We start from the raw sequence: 19816 nt of genomic DNA, 5'->3' as shown, positions 1-19816 counted from the left end.
CGCATTTTTCATTGCTTAAAACTTTCAATTAGAGCAATTTAGATCACACAAAACGCAAGAGGTCTAGCTTGAAAAATTTACTCTAGAAGTCAAGTTGTTCAAGTAAGCGAAAGAATACTCTAGATTTTAAAAGTTCAAGCATAAAAAGATACACCCGAGAGAAAAAATAAAAGCTAAACCTGAATAAATCGGCAAAAAATCAAAATCTTAAAAGTATATTCAACAAAAGTTATACGCAACGCAGTGCAATCACATTTCCTTATTTTTCTTTAATTATGTAATGCCAGCTTGTACTATAAAAGCTGCATATCTTTTGCCCAGTGGTAAGCTGTCTGTAGCCTGTAAATCATTTTTTAGCTTACATGCGTGGTATCTATCTTAATACTAACTAAAACCTTCGATGTTACATTTTCACCATCAAAGTACCTTTAATTAAGAGACAAGGATACATAAAATCATTGTATTGTGTTCGCCATCAGATTTGAAAGAAAAGCGTCAAAAAATGGGAGTCACCGCAACGTTTTATCTTGCAAATAGCCATGGCGTCCATTGGACTGAATAGGTAATCAGTCGTATGCAGTGAAAAGATTTTGAAATCTTTATTATTCAAAAGCTCCTTTGTTTGAAGAGCAATTCATCACAAATGCGCCCTGCGTTGAAACACTGTCAATTTGATTAACTACAGCTTTCGCAGTGATGAAGTGTTCTGATGGTATCTCTTTGATCTCAAAATAGTGCAAACTGATTTCTCCGTTGCTGGCGTAAAAACGCCCTCTACAAACTCTGCTTGGTGCGAGTAAAACATGAACGTAATGGCCAAAAAGGGATACAGGTGTAACATAGCCGGAGAACTAACAACCAAATACGTTCAATGATGAAAGCATGAGAAGTAATTCCAGGCAGGTTAAATTCGTTATTTTAACTTCACCCCACCTCTAAAGCATCCTTATCACTAATAATTGGTCAGTTTACAGCAGAACGGCCCTGTTTACAATACCACTCTTCATAATCAATCGTTTAAAACCAGAAATAATTCACTGACGCACATATCAAAGCTGACGAACTGGTTACAATCCCTGACTTTTTACAATAGGTGATTGATGTTATTTGATACTACGCTGTAAGTGTACTAAATAAAAGAATTTGAGTGAATAAAAATGGGAGGGGGTTATTTGTTATGCAGCATCATTGCTAATTGTACACGGATGACGGTGCAGTTATATGGTCCCAGTGGGAACGGGAACCTGAGGGCTTCACAGGGGATATTTAGGCAACACTTATGCATATTAAATGGGGCACATATTGTAGCAAGTTGACAGTTCTCCCACACAAGACCAGCAAACAATCTCTCTTATCCTCCCAGTCCTTTTTACTCAGTCAGAAGATAATCCAATTACTTCATTCAGACAACAACTGCAAAAATAAGGAAGCATTAAATCCATTGTAATTGTCTATTCAGGCTGTAATAATTTACAGCACCCCTGCTGTTATATCCACAAATTGAATCATTTCAACACAAAAATCAATTCAACAATATTTTTACAGCAGATTCACGATATGGATAAAATCATGCTCAAATCAACTGATATTTTATAAAATCAGGATTCAAAAACTAGCAGAAGTCATTCACCTTTAGACCTCCTGAAAACATCAACATTGAACACAAGGGGGATGTGCGGATAAGATAGAAAGACAAATTAGTTTAGGAGTTCAGAGAAAGCTCCCATGCAGTGACACATCTGAGAAAAAATTTGTTTTTTTTTTTAGTTGGAAAAATTTTATCTTTCAGAAGAGTTTCATACAAATTTTCACAATCAGCCATTGATAAAATGATCGTCACCATGAAGCTACATACATACTTGTAATTAGATTTCAAATGCTAACTTTGCACAATCAATTGTTGCAGCATTAGCAACAGCAAGCAAGGTCTGCTTCGGGACAACTGTGAAAGGAATTTTCGTCACATTAACTATTTTCTGTCAAATTGATAAAAATGGATCAGTTACTGAATATTGAACTATTCTGTATACAATCAGTGGCAGGGGGAGTTATATGCCCACTAAGCAAGGGGGAACATAATAAGTCCAAAATTTCCTACTAAAACTTTTGCCCAATTAAGGGCAACTTGCAAGCGACGCCTCGGGAAAAAAAATCTATAAAGCCAAAAAAACAAGCATTACATGCCTTACAATAATAATAATTGAATTCAAAGACAAGGCGAATTTCGATGCTAATTCATCTATAAACAGCGACAAATTGCCTATTTTTGTGGCCTCGCAGATCTGCATATCAGTTTGAAAAATCGCCTCAAATTCCCAATTAGCGCTTCCATTGTACAATCGATAGGAAAGATGGAGCCTCTACTTTTTATTACTCACAATTTCTAATCAGTACAGGAAAATCCACAGCCAATCAACAGATTTTTCAACATCCAGGTACCTAGATATCCATTTACCCTTCATCCCTTCCGTCTCCTACGATTCGAAGTATTATTTAAAAAGCATTTTATCTTAATCCACATACACTTCTCTTCTTTCCAATCAAAATTATCATCAGTTGAGTTGATTTTTGAGCTCTATTTACTTCTGACTGTCCCCGCAAACACCCCCTCCCTTCCCCCACTAACTTCACCTTCATCCTGTCACGTCACTTTATCCCACTAATTCCCCATTCAATATTCCCCTAACAACAAAGACAGCATCCACGTGCAACAACTCCGGTATTAGGAGCGGACGATTTGGGGGTATCCCGGGCTGATAATGATAATAAAGGGGATTAAATTCCTCCTTTCCCTCGCTCCCTTCCCTGCTCAATTAAATTGGACTGAAGTTACTCACAAAGAACTTGTTCACACTCGAGTGAACAATTACAGCTGCTGCCTCTGTTTGTTTCCTCCCCTCATCTCTCTGAGTGAACAAAAATCAACTCTAATAGTCAGTCAACACAAGAGAGAAAAAACACTCATCGCATTACTTCTTTCCCCACTTTTTACAACTCAACTAATGAAAGTTCAAATATACTTAAATGCAAGTGTGATTATCTTTTTTATTACTTTTTATTTTTTCCCAGCTTGTGCGCCGCTGCACATACATATTAGCCGCGAGTACACAAACAACATCTCCCTGTAATTTGTTTGTTTTCTGCTAAAACCGCAAATGGAGTTCCCAAAAAAGAGTGAAATTGAATTGAAGTTTGGCGCCAGTTGTACTATCGGTTGACTGCAGGTTAAAAACAAACCATAACCATAAACATTAGCAAATTAGGAACACTTTTCAACTTCAAACCTGTGAATTAGAGGTAATTGGCATTTTGGCCGCAATGAACTGACACTTGAATGTGCTGATTGAATGAGTTATGTACACATCATATGACATTTTAGAAAACCTCACGCACAAATCAATGAATTGATTGCTCATACCGAGACACAAATCAATAACCGCCAGCGGAAACAACCAAGTTTTCCCCCGCAATCGAGTGAGTTAGTTTTGTCCTCATCATATTCCTATTTAGAAGGCAACATTTAACGAGAAAACCACAAATTATAGAGACAATTATCTATCAAAAGTGAGAAAATACAATTTTTACTCCAATAAAACAATCACAGACTAATCATACCGCAAAATGAGAGGATCAATAACCAGGATCAGTGACCTTAAACCTCAATAACCAAAGCTATTCAACTTTGCACAATGTCAGTAATTTTACGAGTACAATGGCTCTTCCAAAGCAGATCTTTGCTGCACAAAACGTCCTAATTTCGAACGACAAATTGGGAAACTTGAGCCATAAAACAATTAAGCAAATACAGGAAAATAGTAGGCAGGGTGAAGTAGACTTCACACCCCCAAATGTGGGCTTCACATTGAGGCTATAAATTAGAGCTGTCAACTTGTTGACGTTTATGGCCCTGGGCAGACCAACCTTTAATCATGTTTGAGATTTGCACAATATCCGTGACTGTTGTGCTGTGGTTGAACTGTAACACCGACCCATGCAGAGGCAGAGTGCTTTCCAATCCCGCCCCCGGTGCTGTCGACTTCGAAATACTACTGTTGTTATTGTTGTTGGCCGATTGTTGTAGTTGTTGTTGGGTGAGTAGTGTTTTCAGCTGGTCTGCCCTGCCCAGACTTCTCTCTCCCAGAATGAAACACTTGTCACCCACTGCACTGTACAGTTTGAGCCATGCCTCTTTGTCCTACAAAATAAGCAAACAACCATTCGTTTTCACATTCATTACAACGCACATACAAAACCCAAAACTATTGTACTACTGAAATCATTGTTCATTTTATGAAGTCGAACAAAATTCTCCAAACTTTCTTTCCCTTCTACATGGCATTATTTTAACAATCCACGCAAAATTTTGATGTATAATCTGACCACTTTAAAAGTATGCAGCTCGCAGAAAAAGCACGACAATAAAATCAAAGAAGCATCACCCACTGATATCGGGCGAGTTACTCTCAGGCGAGCTTGTAGCTAACTGGAGCTTAGAGAGGATTTAATTCGGGTTGAGGTGGCTATTTTTTTTTGGGGGGGGGGGGGGGGGACTGCGGAAGAAGTTGATATGGGGGACTAAACCGCCACACTGCCCCTTCACGCCATAATTTTGTCTTCCCAGCAGCTTCGATGATTTATAAACTTAGAGACTAGTTTAGCTAACATAGCAGCAGATTGCTAGAAAATAGCTGCGATAGCTTCGTAGATCCGCACTCTCGAAAAGATAGTTGAAAAATTTCTTCTCTCCATTAAATGGTGAGATGTTATATTTCATTAAAAATCTGTATAATTCATTGCTGCTTCTATTAGCTGCTCTTAAATATACATCAATTAGAGTGACACAAACGCACTTGGGCGTATCTGCTAGAATTAAATAAAGAAAAGTCAATTTGAGAGTGAGGAAGTAATTTCTGAGAGTGAGTTAAGTCACATGTGATCAAACTTATTCACACAAATGAACAAAAAAATTCGCTCAGTTAGTACTGAAAAATAACGTTACGCATTTCAGTCGAAACGGCATGAAAGGACGATTAAAACCGATTTTAAGTGATTGTGACGTTATATCGTCGTAACAAAAATCTTGACAGCGAAATTAAAAACATAGCAGGACATGTGGTGAATTACAATCCAAAGATATGAAGTAAATATTGACCTGACAGTTAAAGCAATATCAAAATAAAAGCATATTTGGCAGAAAACAGCCGCCGTTGATTACCATAACCAAGATTGGGATTGAAAGAAGAGAAAAAACGAGTGAAAAATGATTTTCAAAAAAAAATGTTAAATTGCAAACTATTTTCATGCCATTTTGGAGCTGAACATACTCCTGATTCGTAGTGAGACAACACAGTGGCTAGTATCAATACCAATAAGCATTAGAGATGGTAACTAAAAACAAAGTTCGAGTAACGGGCATCTAAAATCGGGCTTTATGGGTTTGTCCCGTTTCTATTTCCGATTTCGTTTTTTAATACTGACTCTGTTCATTTTGAATTGCTTTGCTGAGCAACTGCTGTCTAAAAGCCTTTACGCAGAATGAGAGAAGAGTGAAACTAGCCTAGAGAAGTCAAAAAGATTTCACGCAAAATGTTGAACAAGCTGTAAAATAAGGTAAAGCGAAAAATTTTCATTTGACGAAGTAAAGAAATTAGGAGCGCTATAATAGCCGGCTGGGTATCTACTAGGGTATCTCAGTCATAGAACTAGTTAGCTAAAAATAGATTCAAATAAATTAAACACAATCACGCCGAACTACAAGGCCAACGAGAACGGTATTTTTTCGAGTGAGCTACAAGACCACAAGAAAAACAACAAAAATGAAGGACTAAAAAATTAACTTTCGTTTCATAAAACTAACAATATCAAAAATCAAAATACTATAAATTCAAGGACCTACTGAGATGCACTTTTGTCTTATAAGGAACCAATGAAACCTGTCATAATTGAGACTAAATATTAACAAAATACAACCAAGTTCTGCAAAAACTGAAGGCCTGGCTTAGACTTTTTAAACATTAACAGTATAAAGCTACCAACCAATAGCATTAGCTACGCACTGAATACTTTCAATTCAATAAACCGTCAAAGGCAACAGGCAAGACCAGTAATCATTAAGACAGCAAATTAAGTAAAAACAAATACATACAAAACTAATTAATGTTTCACTAAATTTTGAAATCGAACGTATAAACCGTATAAAGCAAAAACTACGACCTGAAACGACTCACTCGATTGGTTTGAGCAGCCTTTATAACTGATGAAACCTAAGAGATAAGGAAACAAAGTGAAAAAAACTCGTAAAACAAAAAATCGACAATATTTCTTAAAAACAATTAGAGTCAACGTCAAAGAAATCAATAGTTTATACTGACAAAATTTAATGGATCGAATCAATCCCTATCAGGAGCCTATGAGACGTGCCCGTAATTCAATTAAATGATAAGAACAACGGAGAGTTTAACAAGTCCACAAAAACTTACTAAAAATTTTTGAGAACAAATATTTTCAAAGTCATTACACTCACTAGCTTTGGACTCACGCCACTAATTAGCAACCAACATTATCTGCCTGATTACCAACCAGTATGACCTGTTATAATGATACTAAGTGAAAGGATACGAGTAATATTTGAAAAAGGGGCTCTAAGTTCAAATATTCACTAAAATTGTATGACTACGAATATTTTCAAAGTCAGAAAAAGCGATAACATTAGCTATGAAGTTAAACGACAATTCAATTCACTTATTCTTCTTCAGCAACCTATGACATTTCCCATTAAATAGAATAAGTAAAAACAAAAGAATTGGCAAGGAAACAGTTAGTCAAAAATTCATCAATAAAGAGTATCAAAGTCATAAAAAGCATTAGCTGCCCATAGCGGACTTGAAAAAACGCAAATATGCGCAATTAGAACACATGTGTCATATTGCAGTCACTCAAGAGAAGAAACACTGAAAATAAAAGTCCAATTTACACCAATTGATCAATGCAATTTAAAAGTAGTACAGAAAAACCACGCATCAGACCTACTCCATTTTTCGCTCCTTATTAAAGCTTCAGTGTGACTAAAGAACAAAATTATTGAGAAAATAGTACAAACTAAAAGTTAAATCAGTTGATCTGCGAAATGTAGTTGATGCGTTAGTAAAGGCTCAAGCGGTGCTCAAAAGTAGATAACAGATTACAAGCAAGATAGCATATAGGAAATGAAACTTTTGCAACTTACACTACACTTCAGAACAATTTGGGCCTGCCAATATTTTTTAGAGAAGCTATCGACGTTCAAACTGTCGGCTATTTTGGTGTTGGGAACAACAATGTTACTGCTTTTACTGCTATTTTCAACATATTTTAAGGCAATGCTGTACCTGCCTTCAACAGAAAATCACAAAAGTATTGATTGCAGTGTTTTTCGGATTTCGACTTTCCCTGAGTGTCATTGAACTGTATAAAGCGCCATTCCACACTTCAACAAAAAAATTGAATTTCCTGGGCAGATAATGTAACGATAATTTTCATCAATAAGTTTGAGACTTTGGATAACTTTTGGCTGCATTTTGCTTTCTATCCATGCATTATATGAGTTCATTTTATGGTAGACAATAATTCACGACGGCTCCTTTGGTTACATTAGCTCAAATTTTTACATCTGAATTTTTACGTGGTACAATAATTGCAGCCACTGTTGTCCCGTCTGCGGTCAACCTGAAGCTATGGCTAAAGTGAGAGCCCAATCTTACAGACTGCTTCACAGAGGCAGGAATTAGAACTATCAATCAATTATATGCGAAGCAGACCCTTATTTCTCGCATATGACATCACCATTTTTGCATACAATCCTGACAAATCTTACCATAACGAAAAAAAGCCATTTGAAAACTTCGAAATAAATTAAATTAATTGTTCCGACCCCCAATTTAGTGGGGAGGGAGGAACTATTTACTCAATTGGGTTTTCAGACAATTTTGGCAGATCGATATAATCATCATAGAGAGTTGTGTGGCATCATGAGAAAGCCCGTCCAGCGTAGAAAATGAAAAAAAAAGATTTTTTCAATTTTGGTTTTTTACAGGGAGTTATCGAAGCTTAAATTTTTGTGAAAATTCGACTGTTTTTGTTCACGGTTTCAGTAATTTTTGATAAAAATTGGCACAATTTCGCTAATATAATTTAAATTAAGTTGAAATTTTTAACGGTATATTGTAATTGTTACCGTTAGAAATAGAAGAGTTATGCTGAATTGTTTGATGCTTTTTTGGTACACTTTGTTAACGTTTGCCAGACGCTGCGACCTAGAAACCTTGACACAGACTCCATAATCTCCAAAAGAGCGCTAGTTGAAGTTAGGCGCCATATGAAAGTCTTCTGCAATTAAAGTTGTGCCGTTTTTCGCAGATTTACCTCGATAATTATACAAAAGGCATCGTTTTTTTTAGTATTTGAAGAATTTCACCCAAAAATAGGTCTAATTCGAAACACTTGGATTAATTAGTTTTTTGGCTGCGCGGCAAAATCAGGGATAGGTTTGATAATATCAAGGATTCTTAGCATCAGAAAAGTTTTAATTTTTATTGTGGTGCTGCCTTTTTCAAAATATTTTGGTTTTGCATTTTTAATGATAATTACTGACAAAAAATTTTATTCACGACTCCATAAATGACAGATCTCATTTAGGTAAACATGAGGATAAATGTAGGAATAGTTTGTCTTCAGAGAACCTCAGGGTTTTTATGGCTTTGAGGAAGAGTTTTAGTAAACTTCAACTGAATTCTTGTGTTTTGCCTTCAATTGTTATTCGTTCTGCAGTCTGATTGCCGAGTCTAACAATTCAATGATCCAAATGGCTTCCTCAAGAGCTGTTAGTGAACCTGTACAATGCGTTCGGTTGTTACCTAATGTCTCTTATCTCATTGAATGTGTCTGTTTAAAAAGGAAATTTCAGTGATATTTTGAAATTGTCAGCTTTTTATACTATATTAGTCAACCTTTTCTTTATTCTCTGCAAATACAGGTCCAACTTTCTTCCCTGAAGAATACAAACTAATTTGGTGGCAGATTGTTTACACAAAACGCTTTCTTGCTTTTGTTACGAGCTTTGTGATTTTTGTGCATAACTGCCCATTTTTGCTGTTGGCTTTTGCTTTGTTTCTTTGATGAATTGTCACGTTGCTTAACAATGTAACTGAAAAAAGCTCCGCAAAATTTGGAACTCAAACATATTTATTTTTTTTTCATAACATATGGTTTTAAGGACTGCGACACCCTTCTCTTGCAAAATTTGGTACAGTTTTTTGTTTCTGCTCTCTTCTTGTTAACTTTTGTCGTCGTAACCAAATATTGAGTAATTAAAGACCTCAGGGGCCAAATATAGATAAAAAATGAACTTAATAACTGATATTGGTATATAGCTAATGGTTTTGACTTTCAAGTTATACTTTTTGAAAAAAAAGAAAAAAGTATTCTTCAACTTATCCCTTTTTAATCTGATTTGCATTTTTGTCGTATATTACAATGTTGTTTCATTTTCGTAACTTATCTTTACTATTGAGAGTTGTTTTTAGTATTTTATTATGTATTTTAGTATTTTAGTATGTTATTATTAGTAGTATTTTAGTATGTTATTATTTAGTAATTTAGTATGTTATTAGTATTTTGTTGAACCAAAAAACTTTTCTGTTGCTTAAATGTTTTGAGTGGTCTTCAGGGCTTAGGAAATTTGTCTTCAGGGCTTTCAAGTTTTCATGAAAAAATTTTTGATGAATTTTTGTGGCTCCTTTTGCTGGCATTTTGTGATAGCCGTTTTTCAAAAAGACTTTATGATGATCAAAGGAGATTCAAATGACAACTAGCAGGCCCGCAAAAGCATCGCAAGAAAATCATTTAAAAGAATAGGTTTAAAATTGAGATTTTTCGTACCAGCTCGGGCTGTAAGCCATGCCCATCCTTCAACAGCCAGAGGTATTACGTTACGTTACCGATGTGTTTGGTTTAGTATATTACGCCAAGTAACACCAATTTTTTGATTAAAGACAATTGGCTGAGCTATCTTGCAAATTTAAGTACCGCCAAGACTTGTACAGACAACGAACTTCTACATGTTGGCAGAGCGCAACTCATATAGAACATTAATCTACAGGTTTAAAAGGCGGTAAAACAGGCGAAGAGCGGATGAGAATTACATCCTAATTTTTCGAAAAAAAATCGCATCTTTCGAGATCACATTTTATACTCCCAAATTACCTATAAATTCCAAGTCCAACACCCAAACACGAATGAACGATTCATCTCCCCCATACTCAAAAGAGCTGCGGCAGTTACAGCTGAAAGCCCCGAGGGGATTACATGTGCTGCAAGTGCCGACCAACTGGGAGCGCGAAAGCTGGAGATGAAAAGTCCAAACGTGTCCAAGTGAAAGACTTGGCCAATCTTCCTCCGTCATAATTGGAGGTGAATATCAACAATCTATTACAGTAGATGAGGTCGTCACATATGACATAATCTTAAATTCGTGCTTAAAGAAAGTGAGAAAAGAAAGTGAGAACAGAATGTGAGAAAAGAAAGTAAGAAGAGAAAGTGAGAAAAAGTGAGAAAAGATAGTGAGAAAAGAAAGTGGGAGAAGAAAGTGGGAGAAGAAAGTGGGAGCAGAAAGTGGGAGCAGAAAGTGAGAAAAGAAAGTGAGAAAAGAAAGTGAGAAAAGAAAGTGAGAAAAGAAAGTGAGAAAAGAAAGTGAGAAAAGAAAGTGAGAAAAGAAAAGGAGAAAAGAAAGTGAAAAAAGAAAGTGAGAAAAGAAAGTGTGAAAAGAAAGTGAGAAAAAAAGAGAAAAGAAAGTGAGAAAAGAAAGCGAGAAAAGAAAGTTAGAAAAAATGAGAAAAGAAAGCGAAAAAAGGAAGTGAGAAAGAAAGTGAGAAAAGAAAGAGAGAAAAGAAAGTGAGAAAAGAAAGTGAGAAATGAAAGTGAGAAAAGAAAGTGAGAAAAAAACGAGAGAAGAAAAAGAGAAAAGAAAAAGAGAAAAAAGAGAAAAGAAAGTGGGAGAAGAAAGTGAGAAAAAAAGAGAAAAGAAAGTGAGAAAAGTAAGTGAGAAAAGAAAATGAGAAAAGTAAGTGAGAAAAGAAAATGAGAAAAGAAAGTGAGAAAAGAAAAAGAGAAAAGAAAGTGAGAAAAGAAAAAGAGGAAAGAAGGTGAGAACAGAAGGTGAGAAAAGAAGGTGAGAAAAGAAAGTGAGAAAAGAAAGAGAGAAAAGAATGTGAGAAAAGAAAGTGAGAAAAAAGGAGGCAAAATGAGAAAAGAAAATGAGAAAAGAAAGTGAGAAAAGAAAGTGAGAAAAGAAAGTGAGAAAAGACAGTGAAAACACAAAGTGAGAAAAGAAAATGAGAAAAGAAAGTGAGAAAAAAAAATGAAAAAAGAAAGTGAGAAAAGAAAGTGAAAACAGAAAGTGAGAAAAGAAAGTGAGAAAAGAAAGTGATAAAGAAAATGAGAAAAGAAAGTTAGAAAAAAGGGAGAAAAAATGAGAAAAGAAAGCGAGAAAAGGAAGTGAGAAAGAAAATGAGAAAAGAAAGTGAGGAGAGAAAGTGAGAAATGAAAGTGAGAAAAGAAAGTGAGAAAACGAGAGAAGAAAAAGAGAAAAGAAAAAGAGAAAAAAGAGAAAAGAAAGTGGGAGAAGAAAGTGAGAAAAGAAAGTGAGAAAAGAAAGTGAGAAAAGAAAGTGAGAAAAGTAAGTGAGAAAAGAAAGCGAGAAAAGAAAGTTAGAAAAAATGAGAAAAGAAAGCGAAAAAAGGAAGTGAGAAAGAAAGTGAGAAAAGAAAGAGAGAAAAGAAAGTGAGAAAAGAAAGTGAGAAATGAAAGTGAGAAAAGAAAGTGAGAAAAAAACGAGAGAAGAAAAAGAGAAAAGAAAAAGAGAAAAAAGAGAAAAGAAAGTGGGAGAAGAAAGTGAGAAAAAAAGAGAAAAGAAAGTGAGAAAAGAAAGTGAGAAAAGTAAGTGAGAAAAGAAAATGAGAAAAGAAAGTGAGAAAAGAAAAAGAGAAAAGAAAGTGAGAAAAGAAAAAGAGGAAAGAAGGTGAGAACAGAAGGTGAGAAAAGAAGGTGAGAAAAGAAAGTGAGAAAAGAAAGAGAGAAAAGAATGTGAGAAAAGAAAGTGAGAAAAAAGGAGGCAAAATGAGAAAAGAAAATGAGAAAAGAAAGTGAGAAAAGAAAGTGAGAAAAGAAAGTGAGAAAAGACAGTGAAAACACAAAGTGAGAAAAGAAAATGAGAAAAAAACGAGAGAAGAAAAAGAGAAAAGAAAAAGAGAAAAAAGAGAAAAGAAAGTGTGAAAAGAAAGTGAGAAAAAAAGAGAAAAGAAAGTGAGAAAAGAAAGCGAGAAAAGAAAGTTAGAAAAAATGAGAAAAGAAAGCGAAAAAAGGAAGTGAGAAAGAAAGTGAGAAAAGAAAGAGAGAAAAGAAAGTGAGAAAAGAAAGTGAGAAATGAAAGTGAGAAAAGAAAGTGAGAAAAAAAACGAGAGAAGAAAAAGAGAAAAGAAAAAGAGAAAAAAGAGAAAAGAAAGTGGGAGAAGAAAGTGAGAAAAGAAAGTGAGAAAAGAAAGTGAGAAAAGAAAGTGAGAAAAGTAAGTGAGAAAAGAAAGTGAGAAAAAAACGAGAGAAGAAAAAGAGAAAAGAAAAAGAGAAAAAAGAGAAAAGAAAGTGGGAGAAGAAAGTGAGAAAAGAAAGTGAGAAAAGAAAGTGAGAAAAGAAAGTGAGAAAAGAAAGTGAGAAATGAAAGTGAGACAAGAAAGTGAGAAAAAAACGAGAGAAGAAAAAGAGAAAAGAAAAAGAGAAAAAAGAGAAAAGAAAGTGGGAGAAGAAAGTGAGAAAAGAAAGTGAGAAAAGAAAGTGAGAAAAGAAAGTGAGAAAAGTAAGTGAGAAAAGAAAATGAGAAAAGAAAGTGAGAAAAGAAAAAGAGAAAAGAAAGTGAGAAAAGAAAAAGAGGAAAGAAGGTGAGAACAGAAGGTGAGAAAAGAAGGCGAGAAAAGAAAGTGAGAAAAGAAAGAGAGAAAAGAATGTGAGAAAAGAAAGTGAGAAAAAAGGAGGCAAAATGAGAAAAGAAAATGAGAAAAGAAAGTGAGAAAAGAAAGTGAGAAAAGAAAGTGAGAAAAGACAGTGAAAACACAAAGTGAGAAAAGAAAATGAGAAAAGAAAGTGAGAAAAAAAATGAAAAAAGAAAGTGAGAAAAGAAAGTGAAAACAGAAAGTGAGAAAAGAAAGTGAGAAAAGAAAGTGATAAAGAAAATGAGAAAAGAAAGTTAGAAAAAAGGGAGAAAAAATGAGAAAAGAAAGCGAGAAAAGGAAGTGAGAAAGAAAATGAGAAAAGAAAGTGAGGAGAGAAAGTAGAAAGTGAGAAAAGAAAGTGAGAAATGAAAGTGAGAAAAGAAAGTGAGAAAAAAACGAGAGAAGAAAAAGAGAAAAGAAAAAGAGAAAAAAGAGAAAAGAAAGTGGGAGAAGAAAGTGAGAAAAGAAAGTGAGAAAAGAAAGTGAGAAAAGAAAGTGAGAAAAGTAAGTGAGAAAAGAAAGCGAGAAAAGAAAGTTAGAAAAAATGAGAAAAGAAAGCGAAAAAAGGAAGTGAGAAAGAAAGTGAGAAAAGAAAGAGAGAAAAGAAAGTGAGAAAAGAAAGTGAGAAAAGAAAGTGAGAAATGAAAGTGAGAAAAGAAAGTGAGAAAAAAACGAGAGAAGAAAAAGAGAAAAGAAAAAGAGAAAAAAGAGAAAAGAAAGTGGGAGAAGAAAGTGAGAAAAAAAGAGAAAAGAAAGTGAGAAAAGTAAGTGAGAAAAGAAAATGAGAAAAGAAAGTGAGAAAAGAAAAAGAGAAAAGAAAGTGAGAAAAGAAAAAGAGGAAAGAAGGTGAGAACAGAAGGTGAGAAAAGAAGGTGAGAAAAGAAAGTGAGAAAAGAAAGAGAGAAAAGAATGTGAGAAAAGAAAGTGAGAAAAAAGGAGGCAAAATGAGAAAAGAAAATGAGAAAAGAAAGTGAGAAAAGAAAGTGAGAAAAGAAAGTGAGAAAAGACAGTGAAAACACAAAGTGAGAAAAGAAAATGAGAAAAAAACGAGAGAAGAAAAAGAGAAAAGAAAAAGAGAAAAGAAAGTGTGAAAAGAAAGTGAGAAAAAAAGAGAAAAGAAAGTGAGAAAAGAAAGCGAGAAAAGAAAGTTAGAAAAAATGAGAAAAGAAAACGAAAAAAGGAAGTGAGAAAGAAAGTGAGAAAAGAAAGAGAGAAAAGAAAGTGAGAAATGAAAGTGAGAAAAGAAAGTGAGAAAAAAACGAGAGAAGAAAAAGAGAAAAGAAAAAGAGAAAAAAGAGAAAAGAAAGTGGGAGAAGAAAGTGAGAAATGAAAGTGAGAAAAGAAAGTGAGAAAAAAACGAGAGAAGAAAAAGAGAAAAGAAAAAGAGAAAAAAGAGAAAAGAAAGTGTGAAAAGAAAGTGAGAAAAAAAGAGAAAAGAAAGTGAGAAAAGAAAGCGAGAAAAGAAAGTTAGAAAAAATGAGAAAAGAAAGCGAAAAAAGGAAGTGAGAAAGAAAGTGAGAAAAGAAAGAGAGAAAAGAAAGTGAGAAAAGAAAGTGAGAAATGAAAGTGAGAAAAGAAAGTGAGAAAAAAACGAGAGAAGAAAAAGAGAAAAGAAAAAGAGAAAAAAGAGAAAAGAAAGTGGGAGAAGAAAGTGAAAAAAGAAAGTGAGAAAAGAAAGTGAGAAAAGTAAGTGAGAAAAGAAAATGAGAAAAGAAAGTGAGAAAAGAAAAAGAAAAGAAAGTGAGAAAAGAAAAAGAGGAAAGAAGGTGAGAACAGAAGGTGAGAAAAGAAGGTGAGAAAAGAAAGTGAGAAAAGAAAGAGAGAAAAGAATGTGAGAAAAGAAAGTGAGAAAAAAGGAGGCAAAATGAGAAAAGAAAATGAGAAAAGAAAGTGAGAAAAGAAAGTGAGAAAAGAAAGTGAGAAAAGACAGTGAAAACACAAAGTGAGAAAAGAAAATGAGAAAAGAAAGTGAGAAAAAAAATGAAAAAAGAAAGTGAGAAAAGAAAGTGAAAACAGAAAGTGAGAAAAGAAAGTGAGAAAAGAAAGTGATAAAGAAAATGAGAAAAGAAAGTTAGAAAAAAGGGAGAAAAAATGAGAAAAGAAAGCGAGAAAAGGAAGTGAGAAAGAAAATGAGAAAAGAAAGTGAGGAGAGAAAGTGAGAAAAGAAAGTGAGAAGAGAAAGTGAGAAAAGAAAGTGAGAAAAGAACGTGATAAAAGTGAGTGGGAAAAGAAAGTGAGAAAAGAAAGAGAGAAAGTGAGAGAAGAAAGTGAGAAAAGAAAGTGAGAAAAGAAAGTGATAAAAGTGAGTGGGAAAAGAAAGTGAGAAAGGAAAGTGAGAAGAGAAAGAGAGAAAGTGAGAGAAGAAAGTGAGAAAAGAAAGTGAGAAGAGAAAAGGACAAAAGAAAGTGAGAAAAGTGCAAAAAAAAGTGAGAAAAGAAAGTGAAAAAGTGAGAAAAGTAAGTGAGAAAAAAAAGTGAGAAAGAAAGTAAGAAAAGAAAACTAGAAAAGAAAGTGATAAAGTGCGAAAAGAAAGTGAGAAAAGAAAGTGAGAAAAGAAAGTGAGAAAAGAAATTGAGAAGAGAAAGTGAAAAAGTGAGTGATAAAAGTGATTGAGAAAAGAAAGTGAGAAAAGAAAGAGAGAAAGTGAGATGAAAGTGAGAAAAGAAAGTGAGAAAAGAAAGTGACAAAAGAAAGTGAGAAAAGAAAGTGAGAAAAGAAAGTGAGAATAGAAAATGAGGAAAGAAAGTGAGAAAAGAAAGAGAGAAAGTGAGATGAAAGTGAGAAAAGAAAGTGAGAAAAGAAAGTGACAAAAGAAAGTGAGAAAAGAAAGTGAGAAAAGAAAGTGAGAATAGAAAGTGAGAAAAGAAAGTGAGAAAAGAAAGTGACAAAAGAAAGTGAGAAAAGTGCGAAAAAAAAGAGAGAAAAGAAAGTGAGAAAAAAAGTTAGAAAAGAAAGTGAGAAAAAAGTGAGAAAAGTGAGAAAACAAGTGAGAAAGAAAGTGAGAAAATAAAGTGAGAAATGAAAGTGAGAAAAGAAAGTGAGGAAAGAAAGTGAGAAAAGAAAGAGAGAAAGTGAGAGAAGAAAGTGAGAAAAGAAAGTGAGAAAAGAAAGTGAGAAAAGAAAGTGAGAAAAGAAAGTGAGAATAGAAAATGAGGAAAGAAAGTGAGAAAAGAAAGAGAGAAAGTGAGATGAAAGTGAGAAAAGAAAGTGAGAAAAGAAAGTGACAAAAGAAAGTGAGAAAAGAAAGTGAGAAAAGAAAGTGAGAAGAGAAAGTGAGAAAAGAAAGTGAGAAAAGAAAAAGAAATTGAGAAAAGAAAGTGGGAAAAGTGAGCAAAAGAAGGTTTTTTTGATAGTTGCTCTCAATCTATCTATTTCGGGGCACTTTCTTAAGGCCCTGCTCAACTTTTTAGTTTCTTTCTGTTAGACTCCTGGCTTTTCGTTTTATAGACAGAATAGTTTAATGCCGTCTGCAACCGCTCAACAGCAACCATAATTTGTTGCTCAAATTTTTTGACCTCAGCTTTAAAGCTTTGCTGCAGTCCTTCTATTGGTAAAGCATTCATTTCTGAAAATTATCTTTAACGAAGAAAAGCGAAGAACGTTTTAGCCAAGAAAAGCGAAGAAAAGTTTTAGCGAAGAAAAGTCAGGAGGATAACTGAATTGCAGGATAAGAGTCTGAGAAAACGAAAAAAAATCTGAGCAAAACCTCACAAACCTTTAGACCAGTTCAGACCTGCCCGCCCTAAGTAATTTCAATCACCAATGGATGCTTTTTTAACCATCATTTTTAACCATCAGCTTTTTTAACCAATTTTAACCACCAAATCGTTGGCCATCTGGGATATGCAAAAAGGAATGATAATATGTAAAAGAACAATCAGTATTGCATTAAAGCAACTTAATGTAACGGTTAACCTCAGTTAAATGTCAACAGCTCAAGGTCTCACACGCGTGCACGCAAACACACATAAATACACACACACACACACACACACACACACGCAAACAGGTTCACACACAAACGCACAAGGATAAAATTCAGTGGTTGTACTCCAAGCCATGGTTAACGTCAGTTAAATTTTATCAGTTGAAGGTCACAAACACACATACACACACAAACACAGTCACATAGACGTAAGCGGTCAAGTTAAAAGAACGTTCGAAAACAAATCGAACGTTTGAAAAGCAAGCAAACGTTCGAAAACTAATCAAACGTTCGAAAACGAATTGAACGTCCCAAAACCGAAAAGAGCAAAATGGTCATTTGAATGCCTACGTGCACACACACGCACACACACATACGCATGCACGCTCACGGACACACGCACGCACACACATAAAACCAAGTCACAGAACACGCTGCATGTTTAAGGACCGTTAAAACATGTGAAGATTGGCGCTTAAACATGGTGGTATAGAATGCATGCATTACGCTAGGCTGCATGTTTAAGGGACGCTAAAACATGTGAAGATAGGCGCTTAAACATGGTGGTATAGCATTCGAGTTAGAATTAATATATAGATTTGATGGTCTCGCGGTTAACATTTTAAAAATATAACTGATTCGACACTGTGGTTTCGTAAAGTTGTTTGTGAAAATTTTTTAGTTCAGCTTGTATTGAATATTATTTTAGAGTTATAATTTAGTCTCACAAAAAACAGGCTGAACTAGTTTCCCAAAAAGTTGCAAAATAAACAGTCATCTCTTTCAGTCGAAAGCTTATTTTGGCTATGAATTTCGAAACTATTTGTTTTTTTTTAACAAAGACAATAGAGTTTTGAGATTTGCCAATCTTATTTCTGTTAACATGCAGCTGAGCATCTGCATAGACAAGTCACACCCCTTGTCTATTGAACTAAAATTTGCTCTTTATAACGGTTTTATTTTCCTCAAATGGTCTTTGTTATTGCTACAACCAGTTTTCATAAAATATTCGTGGTTTTTGCATATTTGCCCCTTTTTGTAGGTTTTTTGTTTTCTTTTCACAGTATCATAATATTGGGCGTTATTTGAATCCCAAGTGTTGTCATTCAAAAAAATGCAATCGAAAAATTTTTATGTTTTTAGTGAACAGAGTAAGCTTTAGTTGGCTGGGACATTGATTTCGTGCAAACTTTTTCGTCCAAATTTTTTTGTGCATACTTTTCCTTCTTGCCTCTATGTGTCGTTCTTCTTGTAGTCGTATGACATATCCCGGATAATGAAAGGTCTCGCTTTCTATGGAGGTGTAAAAGAATATCTCAAGGCTCATTTGATGCATAATGTTCATCTGATGCATGATGTTGAAATTAATTCTTTTCAAAAAGAAATGTTTTGATTTAACTTTGCCTTTTCGCTCATTTCTTGTCGACTTGCTACCAAGTCGCATTGTGGAAAAGTACCATATCTTTTCCTAATAAAGTACAGACTAATCTTCCCAGTATAAGTTTCATCTGAGGCCATTTTGATTTTGTAATTAACGGTTTTCAAAAAATGGACAACGAGTTTTGGTCGTAATTAATTTTTGTAATTATTTGATTTTTATCGCCGTTTTTTCTGGTTGTCATATTATGGTAGTCACAGGTCTCATAGGCTCTTTACGGTAGATTGTTTCATTCAGTTAGTAGTTTGTTGAACGATATGTTGATACGTTAACTTTTTTTTATCTCTTCATCAATTGGTAGACAATTAAGTGAAAAATGTAGATGAGTGGGAAAAATGTAGATCGGAACTTAATATGCGAACGCACATTACCGAGCCTCCTTGTTGCTATTCAAGTTGCGTGACATCCTTTTAGGACGATAATTATTACTACAAAATATTCGGTTGTTTTGCGAAAGTGGTAATTTCAACTCAAGTTTCTGTCTAATTTGACCAGCATTTCTGAACTTTTCGTCAAGATGGCCCAATAGATTTCACAGCTGCATCAATATTATAGCCAACAAATGATCGTCAAATTCTATTTTGGATAGCAAAATGTTAGTTTCAAAATGCAGCTGTTACTGATAGCTGACCCATTTCAGTTAGAAAAACATAACCGACTAACGTCGGAAGAATTGCTCTCGAATGCCTAGTTGGAGCTGTAATCTATTCCATCCTGGGGGGAGTAACTAAAGTTGGGGGCGGGAGAGTAACTAAAATCTCAAGGAGGCTTCAAATGACTCATTAGCGGTTATTATATTCCACTAATAAAATTTAAAGTAAAAAATCCTCAAATTTCGGCGCACATTTCATTTGACTTTGAGTAGTGAACTGCCACCCCTTGATTTCAGCTGCTGACTCTTGTAAATGAGATCGAAATTTAAATCACGCATAATAAACAGTCAAGGGCGAAGAAGTCACTGGAAAAGTCAAAACGGTCAAGCAAAGTTTTGCATACAAAAAGACCAACACGTTTACAAAAATTGCTTCAAATTTCGTTCGTGAGCAATTAACAATCTCTTACATCATGCGTTTATGACCATATACTCCTTTTTCCTTTTAGCAATCAAGGCTGCTCATGCCCATTTTCTTTCACAAATGCCTTTTCATATTTTTAGGGGCGGTAGGTCGATCTGATGGCCTAATCTACAAACTTTTTATCGTTACAAAGATAAAAAAAGTCTAGAAGGAGGACAGATTGATATATCAGTTAGCACAAAAATATCACTTTTCAGAAAGAAGTCGCAAGCCTCTGTCAAACAAAATCCTAATAAACTTTGAAACTAAGCTGCAACTGATCTTTGGACGCATTTCTTTTCTTCTGGCGTTGCTTTCAGATCAAATTAGCACACAACAGCTGTTGCCTAAATTCAGACCAACTCTCATGCGTCTCAATACC

At 34.5% G+C, this 19816-nt stretch overlaps 1 protein-coding gene across 3 annotated transcripts in view; it reads right to left on the bottom strand.

Annotated features, from left to right (window-relative positions):
• LOC142338343 (enolase 4-like) overlaps nt 1–19816 on the bottom strand; it is a 165007-nt gene that overhangs the window by 63193 nt on the left and 81998 nt on the right. For all 3 annotated transcript variants that reach the window (XM_075388055.1, XM_075388063.1, XM_075388071.1), the window contains one exon: nt 3922–4195. In XM_075388055.1, coding sequence (XP_075244170.1) covers nt 3922–4195 — 274 coding nt within the window. The remainder of the gene's footprint in view (nt 1–3921; nt 4196–19816) is intronic.

This window comes from Convolutriloba macropyga, chromosome 1 (assembly GCF_964194025.1).
Source record: "Convolutriloba macropyga chromosome 1, txConMacr16.3, whole genome shotgun sequence".
Classification (NCBI taxonomy): domain Eukaryota; kingdom Metazoa; phylum Xenacoelomorpha; order Acoela; family Convolutidae; genus Convolutriloba; species Convolutriloba macropyga.
Note: the sequence above shows the minus strand (reverse complement) of the source record. Positions and strands in the feature narration are given on the sequence as shown.